This window comes from Nicotiana attenuata, chromosome 8 (assembly GCF_001879085.1).
Source record: "Nicotiana attenuata strain UT chromosome 8, NIATTr2, whole genome shotgun sequence".
Classification (NCBI taxonomy): domain Eukaryota; kingdom Viridiplantae; phylum Streptophyta; class Magnoliopsida; order Solanales; family Solanaceae; genus Nicotiana; species Nicotiana attenuata.
In genome coordinates this window covers 33,141,061-33,156,653 of record NC_031996.1, presented here as the reverse complement: position 1 = coordinate 33,156,653, position 15,593 = coordinate 33,141,061, and the positions used below count along the sequence as shown (strand labels likewise).

At 36.6% G+C, this 15,593-nt stretch overlaps 2 protein-coding genes across 2 annotated transcripts; one reads left to right on the top strand and one right to left on the bottom strand.

Moving 5' to 3' along the window:
• Positions 1,424 to 8,434, bottom strand: LOC109231221 (zinc finger HIT domain-containing protein 2). Its single transcript, XM_019396806.1, has 5 exons — positions 8,222 to 8,434; positions 3,956 to 4,028; positions 3,606 to 3,759; positions 3,025 to 3,066; positions 1,424 to 2,857 (listed from the first exon to the last, which is right to left on the bottom strand). Exons 1-5 carry the CDS (start codon positions 8,299 to 8,301, stop codon positions 1,977 to 1,979), a joined length of 1,230 nt encoding a protein of 409 aa, XP_019252351.1. The 5' UTR covers positions 8,302 to 8,434; the 3' UTR covers positions 1,424 to 1,976.
• On the top strand, positions 8,448 to 13,927 carry LOC109231638 (protein FAR1-RELATED SEQUENCE 5-like). Its single transcript, XM_019397285.1, has 2 exons — positions 8,448 to 8,502; positions 12,405 to 13,927. Exons 1-2 carry the CDS (start codon positions 8,448 to 8,450, stop codon positions 13,925 to 13,927), a joined length of 1,578 nt encoding a protein of 525 aa, XP_019252830.1.

Here is a 15,593-nt window from a genome sequence, read left to right as displayed (position 1 = left end):
GAGCCCAGGTAATTTAAGACCATTGTTTTGTGTGTATCAATATAATATTTTCTTTAGGTTTTAATTTGCGCTTGTTCACTACTGTTATGATTGACAACGATGCTTTTGGTTTTGAAAACAGTTGCTAATACAAAGATTGCGGATTCTGAGTCAAATGATGATAGTGACGAAGAAGTTCCTTATGATATTGATCCAAAGATAGAAATAGTCTCGCAAAATGTTGAACAGAAAACTCCTTCAGTCACTTCAGATGAAATACAAGTACTTGGTACCAAGGAAATATAGTCTTGAAGTCCTAAAGTTAAGTTCAATAGTTAAGGACACAAGTTCAAAAGTTAAGGACAGTCAGTTCTTAACTTACAGTTACAAGTTCTAAAGTTAAGGACAGGCAGTCTTTAGCTTATAGTTACAAGTTCAAAAGTTAAGGACAGGCAGTCCTTAACTTACAGTTACAAGTTCAAAAGTTAAGGACAATGGGTCCTTAACTTTGATTTCCAAGTTCAAAAGTTAAGGACAGACAGTCATTAACTTACAGTTACACGTTCAAAAGTTAAGGACAATAGGTCCTTAACTTTGACTTACAAGTTCAAAAGTTAAAGACGCTTGGTCTTGAAGTTTGAGTTCCAAGTTCAAAAGTTAAGGACATGTAGCCTTGAAGTCCTGAACTTAGAGTTCCAAGTTCAAAAGTTAAGGACATGTAGTCCTGAAGTCCTGAACTTAGAGTTAAAAGTTCAAAAGTTAAGGACATGTAGTCCTGAAGTCCTGAACTTAGAGTTCCAAGTTCAAAAGTTAAGGACATGTAGTCCTGAAGTCCTGAAGTTAAGGACATGAGCAGAAGGGTAATTTCGTCCGGACAGTTAAATTTTATTAAAGCAGTGGCTAAAGACTAAAGATATTTTAAACGGTGGCTTAAAAGTAAATACATGTGTTATTAGTGGTCAACCGTGCACTTCCCCCGAAATTGGTTCCACGGCCCAACCTTACATCCGCCTACTATTGCCATGGTTTCAACCAATCACATTTTTTTTCTTTCTTATTTTCTTTTTGTTTATTTTATTTAGGGGCCCACACATGCAACCAGCTATCTAACCATTAGCACTCTATCACTATTCCAAACCAAAGATATAGTTCTATCTCTTGTGACTTATAATACTTTTTAAATTTGTAAATTTTATTTCAAAAATATTAAAAATTTATATTCCAATTCACACGTAAAATTAGTCAATTTGAGTTTCTTTCTTTGAAAAGATTCCCATAAATTGAAACAAAAAGAGTACTATTTTATCAAGCTTAGTTTAGTCATCTTTAATTAAAAGAGTTAATATCAATATTTTTTCACTTCTGATAATATTTGTTTGGTATGAGGATGATATGAGCTAAGCTTCAATACTGAATTAAGTAACACACGGTTACAACAATAAAATGAAGAGAATACTACCAGAAAATTTAATTACGCTAACAGCGTCTGTGCGTAAAATACTTTACTACATTAGGAACACGTCTTCATGAGACATCCGATGACCAAAAGGGACAGAATTCAAAAGTAGAATCAAGACTTAAAAGCATTAATTTAAGTATCATCACGTCGTCTCTCTTAACTACGTATCTAGAAAAATTATAAGTAATAAACATCTTTGCAATTTGACGAGAGCCTTGACGTAACTGGTAAAGTTGCTGCCATGTGACCAGGAGGTTACGTTCGAGCCGTAAAAACAGCCTCTTACAGAAATGCAAGGTAAAGCTGCATATGATAGACCCTTGTGGTCTGACCCTTCACCGGGAGCTTAGTGCACCGGGCTGCCCTTTTGGAGATCTTTGCAATTTCCATTCAACTTTTTCTTTTCCTTTCCTTGTTTCTTTTCTAAAAACAAATTTGCTTCAAATACTCCGATAAAAGTCCAAAGAGAAAATAGGACATAAAAATCCAGGTGACAGAGGGTGACAGGAACTCTCGAAATACATGAAAGAATAGTCGGTTATTCGATTTCCTTAATCAGAGGCTTGCCCTCATTTTGTACTTTCTCCATTTTTGGAAGGTTTGTCTTACTTCCTATGACTTCCACTAGTCGGCTCTTCTCTGCCTCGACAATGGCTGCTAAGGAAGACCATGCTTCTTGTGGCTGCTCGTGAGCCCAGCACATTATAAAATAAACCTTCCTTTCAGCGGACTTGAGCTTTGTTTTGATTTCAGAACATCTGGACTTGCGAGGCTTCTCTGACTTCAAATCCTTCTCTGCATGTTGAATTAGCCTCCTTAGATCGCAAAGTAAGCAAACTAAGGCTGGACCCTCGAGATGCAGAAGGGTTATTGTGTCATTGATTAGCCCCAACGCAAATTGTAAGCCACCCATGTGTCTGAAAGCCGGTGAACACGTTTGCTCCAGGCAATGCGATAGAGCTTCAAGCGCACTCTCTGGCCCCCCTCCTTGACCAAGAATAGAAGAGACACTCAACAAGACCGTGGCTGATCCTATGGGATCTGATTGCCAGTCACCATTGTAGAGGCGAAGAGTAAAGCAATAACTGTACATGATGTCAACAAGGTGAATAGCCAATAAAGGGGATGGTTCGGCTGCACTGAGCTTACTAACTGAGGGCAATGGAGAGTCGGGACCAAGTGGAATGTCGTGTAAAGTACCACCTTCTATGTCATCTTCTGAAGACAGAGCTGCATCCTCCCTCACAAGTGGTTGGACAAGTTGAGTTCCGTCTCGACCAAGAGATATATTCTTGGCAGAAGGCTTCAACCACCAAGGCTCCCAGGGTTTAATCAATTTGCTTAACTCTCCGGAGGCCACGGCTCTTTGAAAATGTTTCCTTTCTTCAGCAGATAAATCATCAAAATTTATCTCCTCTCCTGCAAATAAAAGGAAGCAGCCACCAACCCATCCCCGATCAGAGAAAAATATTAGGTTGAAGGACAAATAAGCCAGCTGCTCCACCCCCCCCCCCCCCCCCCCAACCGAGCCCAAAATGTAAAAGAGAAAAGAAACAACATCAGAATATGATATTTCAGGAACATACCAGATAGAACTTTCTGAATAGTCTCCTCAGACAACGGGGAATCTGATGCAACAAAACCAATAAGCGAAAAAGTTATGAATTCCATAGCAAATAAGAAAACGTTAATTCATTTTGTCTTCAACAGTAGCATGTTATGTCAGTTCATCAATTTCACCAACTTTGTTGAAAGTATGATAACCTGGACTGAGTATCCTTATCAAGAAAATGAATATAATAATACATAAAAAGAATAGAAATAAAACCTAGAGTGAGTATTGTACAAGATTCTTTAGAACATCCACATCCCAAAGCAACACAATACATGGATTACAACAAGAATCATCAAAACAAAACTTCTTGAGCAAATCAAACTTTTCCCTTTGTTGTAAAATAGAACAGGAGTTATATCAATATAATTTCTTCTTTTACTGTAAGTAAGCAGGGCTTAGTGCACAGGGCTGCCCTTTTTTTAGATTGTTAAAAACAAAAACATTATTCAATACTACTCCTCTCAACAACTAAATTAGCAATACAAATGCCTAATAATTAATGAAATCAAGCAGGAATAAATTCATTACCGCAGACAACAAAGCAATGCTTACCATCTTCATCCATGGTGTTTGCTTCATCTTCTGAGTGGAATCGTTTTAGTATGTCCAGCATTTTTTGCTTACTTCCCTCATCTGATTGTAATTGTTGTAGCTCCCCCATGACATTCTCTCTCATAAAGGATTCAGTGCAACGAAGACTATGAGACTGCCAAAAATACCATTAAGAAAAATCAGGAATGATGGATCAAAAGGGTCTCCACAATATATTGGACTTATAGAATCACATGCTAATAATAACAACTCTCAGCATGGGCAAACTAGAAAGAAAATAGTAACAGCAGAATATCATCTTCTTCTTTTTCAAGCTTCTTCACTACAAGGAATGAACTTCTCTCACTCACCTTGTAACAAGGAAGAGAGCAATAACGGGTATTACATCGAGGGCAGGTATACTGCGAAAATTGCTTTTGACAACTGCACAAAAAGTAGACATTGCTATTAGTTTAGCCAAAGTCCACTCACAATACACGTAACTTGATAACCATGAAACTATCGGATTTTCAATTTCCCTATTATAATGAATAAGTGACAGGAAACATAGAATAGGAATCAATGCAACCACATGCGTACACATAACACTACAAGTTTCAACCATCTAACTACAACTTTTCTTTTGGTCTTACCAAGATTACCTCAGAAACCAATACTTCTCATGTGCCTAGAATAGTAGATTGTCAAAAATAGGCAGGTTCAAAACATAGATGATGACGAAGTCACCAAATTGGGCTTAGTGAAACACTACTTGTATGCCTAGCATTGGCAGAATGTAGAATAAGCAGGAATTATATATTAGAAGAAATATGTAGGTAAAACTTCCTTGTTAAGTGAGTTCAATTCCAGGAATTGATTCTCAATCATAAAATGATGCCCCTTTAACCTAAAATTATCTTTTCAACCTTCATATATCCCACAATGAAGGAAAAAAAACATATTCGACGTCAATACAATCAGAGGAAAATATCAGATTTTGTTTAAAAAATTCTAGTGAGACTTGAATAACCCCACAATGAGGATTTTGACTTGAAACTGTCTAATACCTTATTCAATTTTCAGATGGTTTAGTAACTGTAACGACCCGACCAGTCGTTTTGAGCTCTAGCGCGCCGTTTGGCAGTTTGAGTCCATGAGCAGCTTCACTTAAGGTATTATGACTTGTACGCGTGGTCGGAATTGAATTTCGGGAAGTTTGGAATTGATTTGGAAAGAAAGTTCCCATTTCGGAAGCTTTAAGTTGGAAGAATTGACTAGATTGGATTTTTGAGGAAACGACCTCAGAATCGGGATTTGAAGGTTCCAGCAGGTTCGTATGATGATGCCGGACTTGGGCATATGCCCGGATCGGGTTTTGGGTGACCCGGGAGTGTTTTGGCGCCTATTGTATAAGTTAGCATTTTTGGAAGAATTTCATAAATTTGGGTTGAAGTGCATTTCAATGCTATCGATGTCCGTTTGGGATGCTAAGTCTGGTAATAGCTCCGTATGGTGATTCTGGTATTGGGAGCGCGATCGGAAGTGAATTCGGAGGTCCGTAGGTCATTTTGGAGTCATTTGGCTAAAGATAGAAATTTGAAGGTTTTGAGAAGTTTGACCGGAAGTGGACTTTTTGATATCGGGGTCGGGTTCCGATTCCGGAAGTTGGAGTAGGTCCGTAATGTCAAATATGACTTGTGTGCAAAATTTGGGGTCAATCGGACGGGATTTGATAGTTTTCGGCATCAAATGTAGAAGTTTGAAATTCTAAAGTTCATTAAGCTTGGATTGGAGGTCGATTCATGATTTTAGCGTTATTTGATATGACTTGAGGCCTCAAGCAGGTCCGCATTATGTTATGGAACTGGTTGGTATGATTGGTTGGGGTCCCGGGGATCTCGGGTGGATTCCGGATGGTTAACGGATCAAATTTGGAATCTGAATAAGGACTGAAGCAGCTGGTATCTGGTGTAACCGCACCTGCGAGGTTTTGGCCGCAGGAGCGGCCTAGGTGCCGCAGAAGCGGAAATGGCTGGGCTAGGCTGGGACCGCAGATGCGATCATCTTGCCGCAGAAGCGGGACCGCAACTGCGGAAGGAAGGACGCAGATGCGGAAGTTGGGGGCCTGGAGGAAGACCGCAGAAGCGGTTAGTGGGTAGCACCTGCGAACCGCAGAAGCAATCAAGTCAAGTGACCGCAGGTGCGAAAATACTGGAGGCAGTGAGGTTCTTTTAAATCGGGGGTTGGGTTCATTTCAACCCATTTCTTCCGGTGGAGCCGATTTTGGAGCAACTTTGTGGTGCCATTTTCACCACCAAGCATGAGGTAAGTGGTTTATGTTAGTTTTGAGTTAAATACATGATTGTATATGGATTTGAGCATGAAAATTTGTGGAAAACTTGGGGTTTGAAGGAAAACCTAGAAAATTAGTATTCTTGGATTTTGACCACGATTTTGGACATGAAATTGAGAGTAAATTATATATTTGAGTTCGTGAGGTTATGGGTAAACCTTATCTTCGAAAAATTTCGGAATCCGGGCACGTGGGCCCGAGGGCATTTTTGTCAACCTTTCGATCGGGGTTAGGGATTGTTATAAATTGGATTATAATGATTAATTGAACATATATTAATGGGTTTACATAATTATTGGCTAGTTTTGGAGCGTCGTGCGTCAATTTGAGTCTTCGAAAGGACGTGGAATGTCGGTGATGGATCTTCGAAGCTAGGTGAGTCTCCTTTCTAACCTTGTAAGAGGGAATTGTCTTCATAGGTGAATTAATTAGATTTGTGCTTCTATTTGTGGGGGCTACGTACGCACGAGGTGACGAGAGTCCGTGCGTAGCTACAATTATGTTCAAGTCCGGGTAGTCTAGGACCCAAAAACATGCTATACTTGGAGTATTTGTAATCTTATTGACAGTTTGAATTTCTTAAATCACATCGAATTAGTAAATGAATTTCTAAAAAGATTAAACTTCATTTTCTTGAATTGTTAAAAAGAAAATTGGCTTTTCTTTGGATAATTATTCCCTGATGACTTCTTGATTGACTGTCTGTGTGTGTTTAATTTTGGAACGAGTCGAACGCCTCGGCAGATTAAATAGATGCATCTATGGTTCGCGCCATTCGACCCTCCGGCAGTGCATAGTTTAAATACCTGTTGGATCGGGCCGTACGACCTCGGCATGTTTTGCGCATGCTTGTAATGCTTGCTTGAGATTTATAAACTGATATTGCCTCCCTGGTCTGAGGTAAATTGATAAATAATAGATTATGAATTTGGAGACTTCTTAATATAAAAAGAATGTTTACTTGTTTCACGACTTACTTGAATTTACTACCATTTTTAATAAATCCATGATTATTCGCATTATTAATATATTACTATTGGACCACTAGTAAGTATCGAAGTCGACCTTTCGTCTCTACTTCTTCGAGATTAGACGGGATACTCACTGGGTACACGTTGTTTTCTTACTCATACTACACTTGCTGTGCATTTTTGTTGCACAGGCGCATGTAAGTCTAGTGGCCTAGTTTGGCGCAGTGGCATGGTTGATACTGGGACTCAAGCGAGCTGCACCTCTCGAGACGATCCGCAGCCAGCAGAGTCTCTTTCAGAGTATTGTACTGTATTTTCTTTTCTGTCCAATTGTATTCCGGATAGTTGTTGTATTACATTTTAAATTCCTAGAAATTGCTCATGCACTTGTGACACCGGGTTCTGGGATGACTATGGTATTTTTTTCAGTATTCAATTTGTTAAAGACATCATTATTTACTTAGCGAAGTTTATTATATATTGTTAATGTAAGGAAAATAAATAATTTTAAATACTAAATTGAGAATTTAATTAACTTCTTAATGTTGGCTTGCCAGACAGTGGTGTCCGGCGCCATCACGACCTTTAATGGATTTTGGGTCGTGACAGTAACATATCTGATTGTCACTTCGATCCCAACTAAACCTGCCTCCATCCAGAATTGTGCAAGCAAAATACATATCCAAGATAGGGATCTTATAGGCGCTCTAATATCCCCGAGCGGAGAACTAGTCAAATATGCTGTTAAGGCACCTAAGTTCATCCAAGATATACTTTGACGAAAAGTTCATCCAAGATACGTCCACATAAGTTCCCCTGGGTGAATTTTAAAAAGGTCAAGTAGGTTACCGAGCAGAAAGTGCAACTTTGTACCTATTAAGTATCCAAAATTAAGCAGCTTGCATCTGGTGGTATAATGTAAAAATCTCAATTTGAAATTGAAGTTTTAAGTCAGTAGCTTTGGTACTAGGATACATAACCAATGTATGATTTCATTTTGTTTTCTTTCTTCCTTAATCAAATCATAATATTACTAATTTATACAATCAGCCCAATTGCTGCCAAAGTTAGAAATTTGTGACAAAATAGTTGTTAACTTAAGGAAAAATTAGAAAAGCCACAAGAAAAGAAAGGGCAAACAAAAAGGGTAGTTCGAGCACAACAACGAGTCAAGAACCAAATCAATAATACCCGACATATCATACCGGGTAGAGCAGAAAAGTCACAACTTGCTAAAACTGAAAAATTGAATCAAATTAAGCAACATTAAGAAACTGATATTGAAATCAAAGCAAAAAATAAGTCATACTTACACCCGACAAATTATACGGGATGAGGAGTTCAACTGGGACGAACTTGAAGCTGCCTCCGATGTTAAAATTGTCTCACCCATAGCAAACAATTAAAGCAATAATTTAATTCAAGAGAAAAGATCAAAAATATGAAGCAGTAGCTGACATGAAAAATTTTACATGGAGAAAAAAAAAATTCCAGCACTTTTCTGGAAACCCCGCGAAGGTTTTATTTGTAAGGAAGAAGATGACGGGCTTCTTACTTCTGAACTCCAGTGGGTTTCCGGACTGGGCCATAGCAGGTAGACGTTAAAATAGCACGGGCTAGCCAGTTTTCGGAGTGTTCATACAAAAATAGCCAGTATTTGCAAAGTTATTGAAAAATAGCCACTATTTTGCTGCAACAGAGACCGGCCCAGCATAATATACTGGAGATCGGTGCACATGTGTATGGACTTCCAACATATTATGCTGGAACTCCAATACGTGGAAAGTTCCAGCATAATATACCTGAGATTGGAGCACCAGTGTATGAATTTCCAGCATATTATATTGGACTGTTATATTATACTGGAACTCTAGTATATTATGCTAGAGTTCCAGTATACTTTGTTGGAACTCCATTATAATATGTTGGAGTTCTAGTATACATATGTTGGAACTTCATTATAATATACTAGAGTTCCAGTATACTTATGCTGGAACTCCGGTATATTATGCTGGAGTATTTTTCGAATTTTGAACAGTATTTTCGCTTAGATTTATCTTTACATAAAAAGTAGCTTAATTTCGATTACTTTTGAAACTCTGGCTATTTTTGAATGACCACTTGTAAATCTGACTATTTTAAATTTCTCCCTAGGTAGACAAACGGGCTCAAAATTATTGGGCGAGGAAATAGTTGGGCGAAGTGCACGAATAGCCATTTTTAGGGAAGAATTAAGGGATCTTTACATAAATAGCCGCCCAAATTCATTGTTTACTTTTCTAGCCATATACACTTTTTATACATTAATTATATATAATTATACACATATAATACATAAATTATGTATATATTATACCTCTACCGGCTATTTCTAGTTTAAGCGGTTGGGTCGACGACTATTTGGGTTAATTCTTCTTCTTTAAATAACAGTTACACAAATAGCTGGCCTAATTTAATGTTTACTTTTTCTCGCCAGCAAACATAGATTATATACTAATTGTATATATTTTACATATGAATTATACATGTATTGTATATCCGCTGATAATTTTTAGTTTAAACAATGGGTGGACGACTATTTAAGTTAATTCTTGGGATTTTTATGCAAATAGCTGGCCATATTAACTATTTACTTTTTCTAGCTATATACATAATTATACACATACAATAAATAAGTTATGCATATATTATACATTCACTGGCTATTTTGAGTTTAAGCGGTTGGGTGGTTGGCTATTTGGGTTAAGTATTTTTAAAGAATAGTCGAAGCTTATAAGGTTTTAAAATTTGTCCGTTTCTTCAAACTCCAAAGTCCAAACGGAGAATGGTATTAATATACAATGCATCAAATAAACATTTCATACTAGCCGCATCATATCATCATACTATATTATAAGCACGAAAACATTAGTGTGATGTTATTTTACCAAAATATCCTTTAGAAACTGAATGACCAAACTACCCTCTAAATTTACTCTCTAAATGACTCTCTTCAGTTTAATTCCCACAATGATTGATTAATTAATTCAATTAAAGAAATAAAATGGCTAAATGATTAACCCAAACCATTGAATACAAATGAATGGGGAACGATTATATTTGTTGACTCTTACAATTCTGAGAAATATTCACAAATAGATAATAATCTCTCTCAAACACACATAAAATATTCAAACGTCGCCGGGGCTGATTGAAGAACAACAATACTTTAGGATATTTATAGAAGAAGACTTTGAAAAAACAGTTGTTGTTATCATAAAAGTCACAACTTGCACTTTTTCAAAGTTGTGCGGAGAAAATCTATGATGTTTCATTTATAACAGTTACCATATACATGTAGGTGTATAATGCAAAATATCTCAATTCTCAATGGGTTTAATTTTTCTTTTGAAATTTCTTGTGTTTTTCTTTAGCTCAAAATTTTTATGGAAAAAATGGGGAAGAAGCAAGTGATGTTAACGGCGAATGAAGTAAACCAGATGCCTGTGTAATATGTGTCGAACAAATCAAAGGTTAGTATTTCTTATTCTCTTTTCTTTTCCTCCTCAAGGTTCAATAGCTTTACTATTTTTCTTTCAAGGAGCTTATTGATATCTTTGCATTTATATGTACTTCCTTTTTTATGATTCAGTCTTTCTTTTGTAAGTATAATTTATACTTGCCAAATTTCATTGGTGGCTAATTATAAGTAAATAGGTTCCTTCTTTTTCCCGTAAATTATCAATCATGGCTGAAGACTTGTGAAGTGTATTGTTCTTTAGTATACAATGGGGTAGAAAAAATGAATTTACTTTAGTAAGAAAAGCCAACACGAGGTTGCTTTTATTTATAAAATTCGGTATAAATTTTGAATAGAAATAGTTGGAGTTTGTAGATATATACTTTTCTCTACAGTTTCTATCCTCCTCCAACTTTTCTTTACCTCCCAAAAAATAAAAAATAAATCAGTTGGAGGAGGAGAGAGCACAAGGAAAAAGTACTACTATACTTGAATTTTAGTTTAAATTTTCTACGAGCTCAGCCTATGATATGAGGTATGGTTGTATGAGTGCCAAGATTCACAATAACTCAGAGAAGTCAACCTGTAAATTTTCTTTGCTAATTGGACTAGGCTTTTAGTTTGTATTAATGTAATATGGATCAATGTAGAATGTATGGTATAAGAAAGCAAGTTTACATCTTTGAAAAATGGAATAATTTCGAATAACATGCATTAAATAGAGTATTAGGTAATTGGTGTTTTGGACATATGCATAACTTTATTATTCCACATAAATATATGCTTTGAAAATTAAAATGCAAGAATATAATTTACAAGAAATAAGATTTACGAAGAAACAATATATCATTCTTGGGAGATCGAAGAGGCCTTCCCATGTTTGAGCTTTTATTTTTTTCCACAAAATCTATTTTATAAAATATATACATATTTTAACTTTTATCGTGTTTGTATTTAACAATATGGATACACGTACGATGCACGTGTCCAGAAACTAGTACTGTATTATAAGTATGAAGACTCAAACTAGAAATTGAAAGACTAAAATAACTCTATAAAGCTGAGTGATATAATACCCTTCAACATAATATACCTTTAAATATTTTTTGTCTAAAAACGTCAATACACATTCTCACAAAATTAATTTAAAAAGTTTAATTAAAATAAACACAAACATAGAAGCCCTTTGACCTTCGCCATTAAAAAGTAACCTCATATTAAATACTTTATAGGTACATGAATGTGATTTACTGGGAATTCTATTGAATGATATAACTACACACACGTTAATTGAAAAAATTTCACGTCTTAGCTTTAACTGTTGCTCCTTTATCTTCCACCCTATCCTTTGCAATCCTTTCTGTCATTTTATAAAGAGAAATGCTAAACGACCACACTGGCGTGACCCAACTTTGGCCACACCAGTGAAAATACATAAATGACCCTCTAACTAATTAGCCTACATTTTTCTCTCCAAAACCCAAAATTAAATTCCAAGTCTTGAAGTATGCAAAAATTAAATGTTGGAAGATGAAGAGTCTTGTGTATTTCCCTTGTATTTATGTGTATTTTATACAAATTATACGTTTTTTAATTTTTAACAAATTATTGTATTTTCTTAAAAATAAATACGGTATACGATTTTGTATATTTCCTCCTTACCAAACCCTAAACCAGCAGACACTTTCCTCCTTGCCTATCCCTAAACCAGCTGACACTTTCTCCTTCTCTAAAAATGGATTCAAACCAAAAAAATTTGGCGGTGCAACAAAATATGAATCCAAATAAACATAACACAAATACAACAACCATGAATATAAACCAAGATAATAGGTTTGATCGAGTTAGGGAAGAGTTGTACAGATCTTTAGGGATGACATCGGACGATAGTTTGTTGAATGAATACGAATGGGTCGATGTTGATTCTCGCGGCAGTTTCAACAATGTTGTGCACTTAGATGATGATGATAAATAAGCCGATGCTATTGTGCACTTAGATGATGATGATGAAGAAGCCGATGGAGAATATCACGGAGAAGCTAACGATGATGAGGAGAAGGTTTTAGGAAATGAGTTAGAGTTATGTGTTGATCGGGAAATGGAGAATGAATTCACTGAAGAGGATGTGGTTGTAGGTCCAATCTCTGGAATGCGATTTAGAGATAAAGATACTTTGTTTGCATTCTACAAAGAACATGCACGACTGAGAGGATTCTCCGTCATCAAAAGAAATTCCAACAAGAAGGGTGGTGACACTGCCAGGTATATAACCTACTGTCGTGATAGGACTAGGATTCGCAAAATCAAGTTTACCACCAAGAGTAACAATTGTAAAGCTAGGCTAGCTGCTGTTTTGGATGATTCTGGTTGTTGGCGCGTCTCTAAGGTCGTTCACAATCACAATCATGAATTGCTCCAATCCGTATTGCGCCTGATGGCTGGACATAGGTCTGTTTGTGATTCTTTGAAGAGGGATCTTGTAGCTCACGATCGATCTGGCATTAGACCCTCCAAGAATATTAGACTTGCTGAGGTTCAACGTGGTGGACCGCAAAATTTGGGTTGCACTCCAAAGGATTGTAGAAATTATATTTTGAAGAGTAGCAATTTTGAAATGCAAGAAGGGGACACACAGTCGCTGCTCAACTTTTTTCGTGAAATCCAGGTAAAGGATAGAGAGTTTTTCTATTCAATCGACGTTGATAATATTGGTAGGCTGCGAAATGTGATATGGGTGCATTCACACTGTAAGGCAGCGTATGAGCAATTCCATGACGCGATATGCTTTGATACAACGTACCTTGTAAATCGATATAATATGCCATGTGCTTCATTTGTTGGCATCAATCACCATAGACAGTCCATCTTACTAGGATGTGCTCTCATGTCTCATGAAGATATCAATAGTTACAAATTAGTTTTTAGAACTTGGCTTGATGCCATGGGAAATGTTCATCCAGATGCGATCATAACTGATCAGTGTCAAAGCATTAAGGTAGCCATTGCTGAAGTGATGCCAAATACAATACATAGGTATTGTATTTGGCATATATTCTCGAAGTTGCCTGTTTACTTATGTGGTGTTCGTCCTTCTAAAATTGCACGTGCAGAATTTAAATCCATGCTCCTTGATAGCATTACTGTTGAAGTTTTTGAGAGAAAATGGACAGAATATATTGCAAGGTATAATTTGCATACAAGGAATTGGTTCATCATGCTTTACTCTGAGAAGGAAAAATGGGTTCCTGTGTACCTTGATGTGTATTTTTGGGGTGGTATGCTATCTACGCAAAGAAGTGAGGGGATGCATGCGTTCTTTGATGGATATATTACCCGTCAAAGCACTCTAAAGATGTTTGTTCACCAGTATGAGTTAGCTATAAGAGCTAAGCATGAGAAAGAGTTGGAAGCAGAATACAGGTCAAAGGGCTTTCATATTGTGTGCGGGTCAATGTTCAAGTGGGAGCAGCAAGCCATTCAGTGTTATACGCGTACAGTGTATGAATTTTTCAAGACATAGCTAAGAAAATTGTATCATTGTGAAGTCAGCAGCCTCAACGATCATCAAGTTGTCCCCGGTGTTGAGAAATTCATCGTTAGTGATTATTCAGTAATAACAAAAAATAATGGAAATCCAGTTGAGTACACTGTTGAATATATACCTATCGGCGATTATTTTAGTTGCAGCTACAAATGGTTCGAGTCTAGAGGGATACTTTGTTGCCATATACTCAAGATCTTGTCGCACAAGAAGATTGATAAAATTGATGAAAGGTACATACTGACAAGGTGGAGAAGCGATGTTATTAGGCCACACTTGAATCGGTTCCATCATGTTGGTTACCCAACCATGACGCCTGAGTATAAGACATACAGGAGCATGTTGAAGTATTTTGACATGGCTTGTGATATAGCACTGGGCACTAGCGGGAAGGTTCAATATGTTAAGCATAATTTGAAGAAAATGGTGCATGATCTTCAAAACTGGGACGACGAAATGATCGTGCCAAACCAAGAGCAGGATGATTTAGATGACAATGTTGATGGCACAACTCTACGAGATCCCCGGTACACTAATTGACGTGGTAGGCCGCGTTTGAATCGATATAGAGGAAGAATTGACTACTACTTTACAAGTTCACAGCCGCGTGGTGTATTTGGAGCTAGTAATGGCACAAGAACTGATGTTAGAGGTGGTGGCAGGGTTGGTGTCAATCGTGGTGGTAGAGGTGGCGAAAGAAGTGGTGGACGTAGGGGTAGGGGTAATGGGCAAGGCAGAGGTACAAACGTTGATTATGATGGTTCCCTAGGTGTGAATGAGGTACAATTTTGCGACTACATTTGATTTATTACTTAAACATATCATGTTTTCTTATAGTGTTTGTTTGATTTTAATTGCAGCAAATTGACGCTACACAATCGCAATCAAGCTTGTTTGATCTCAATGCCTATCGAGACATGGAAATATAATAAAGAATATTGCTGAAACTTGGAGTTCTCAGTTGGCCTAATTGCATTGTTGTTTTTTTTTTGGTGTAGAACTTTTTTATTTTGAAGAAATTTTTGCTTGTTTTGATTATGAAACTTAAACATATCAATTTTTTTTCTTATAGTGTTTGTAATGGCATATTAGCTACTACACGATTTTGAATTAGTTGCGTTGTATTCTAACAAAGAGAGGTATTTGTAATAGGATAATTTAGCTTAATATAATTGTCTTCATATAGATGACTAGAGAATACAATAAGGACAAAGCGTAGCTATCTTCATAGGTATTGTTATTCTGTTGAATAATTTGGGTTATGACAATACTCAACAATATTTATAATATTGAATACAAGCTCTAATAAATTATTCTCTTTTTTATCAACTCACTAATAAAACTACTTCTAATATTGAATCTAACCAGAAATGACCATAGACCCGCTGGTTGATCAAATCTCCAATTTCTTTCCTGTTCATACTCATACACGCAGGTTCGAATCCCCGTTTTAACATTTTTCTTTCCCTTTTGTTTTCATCTGAAGAGGAGGTTTATTCATAGGTAATCATATTAGTAAATGGACCTATACGGTTGTTATAGGCCGATACGTATGACCTTAATGAATGAAATTATATTTATAGACGGGCAATTACTACGAATCACAACGATATATGACTACAACCATATTAATCAATGGACTTAT

Coding starts and splice junctions, on each gene's coding strand:
- LOC109231638 (XM_019397285.1), top strand. CDS start 8,448: ATGACGGGCTTCTTACTTCTGAACTCCAGTGGGTTTCCGGACTGGGCC. Junction 8,503..12,404: donor TCCGGACTGGGCCATAGCAG/GTAGACGTTAAA, acceptor TTGTGCACTTAG/ATGATGATGATGAAGAAGCC.
- LOC109231221 (XM_019396806.1), bottom strand. CDS start 8,301: ATGGGTGAGACAATTTTAACATCGGAGGCAGCTTCAAGTTCGTCCCAG. Junction 3,760..3,955: donor GCTCTCTTCCTTGTTACAAG/GTGAGTGAGAGA, acceptor TATTTTTGGCAG/TCTCATAGTCTTCGTTGCAC. Junction 3,067..3,605: donor AAACACCATGGATGAAGATG/GTAAGCATTGCT, acceptor TTGTTGCATCAG/ATTCCCCGTTGTCTGAGGAG.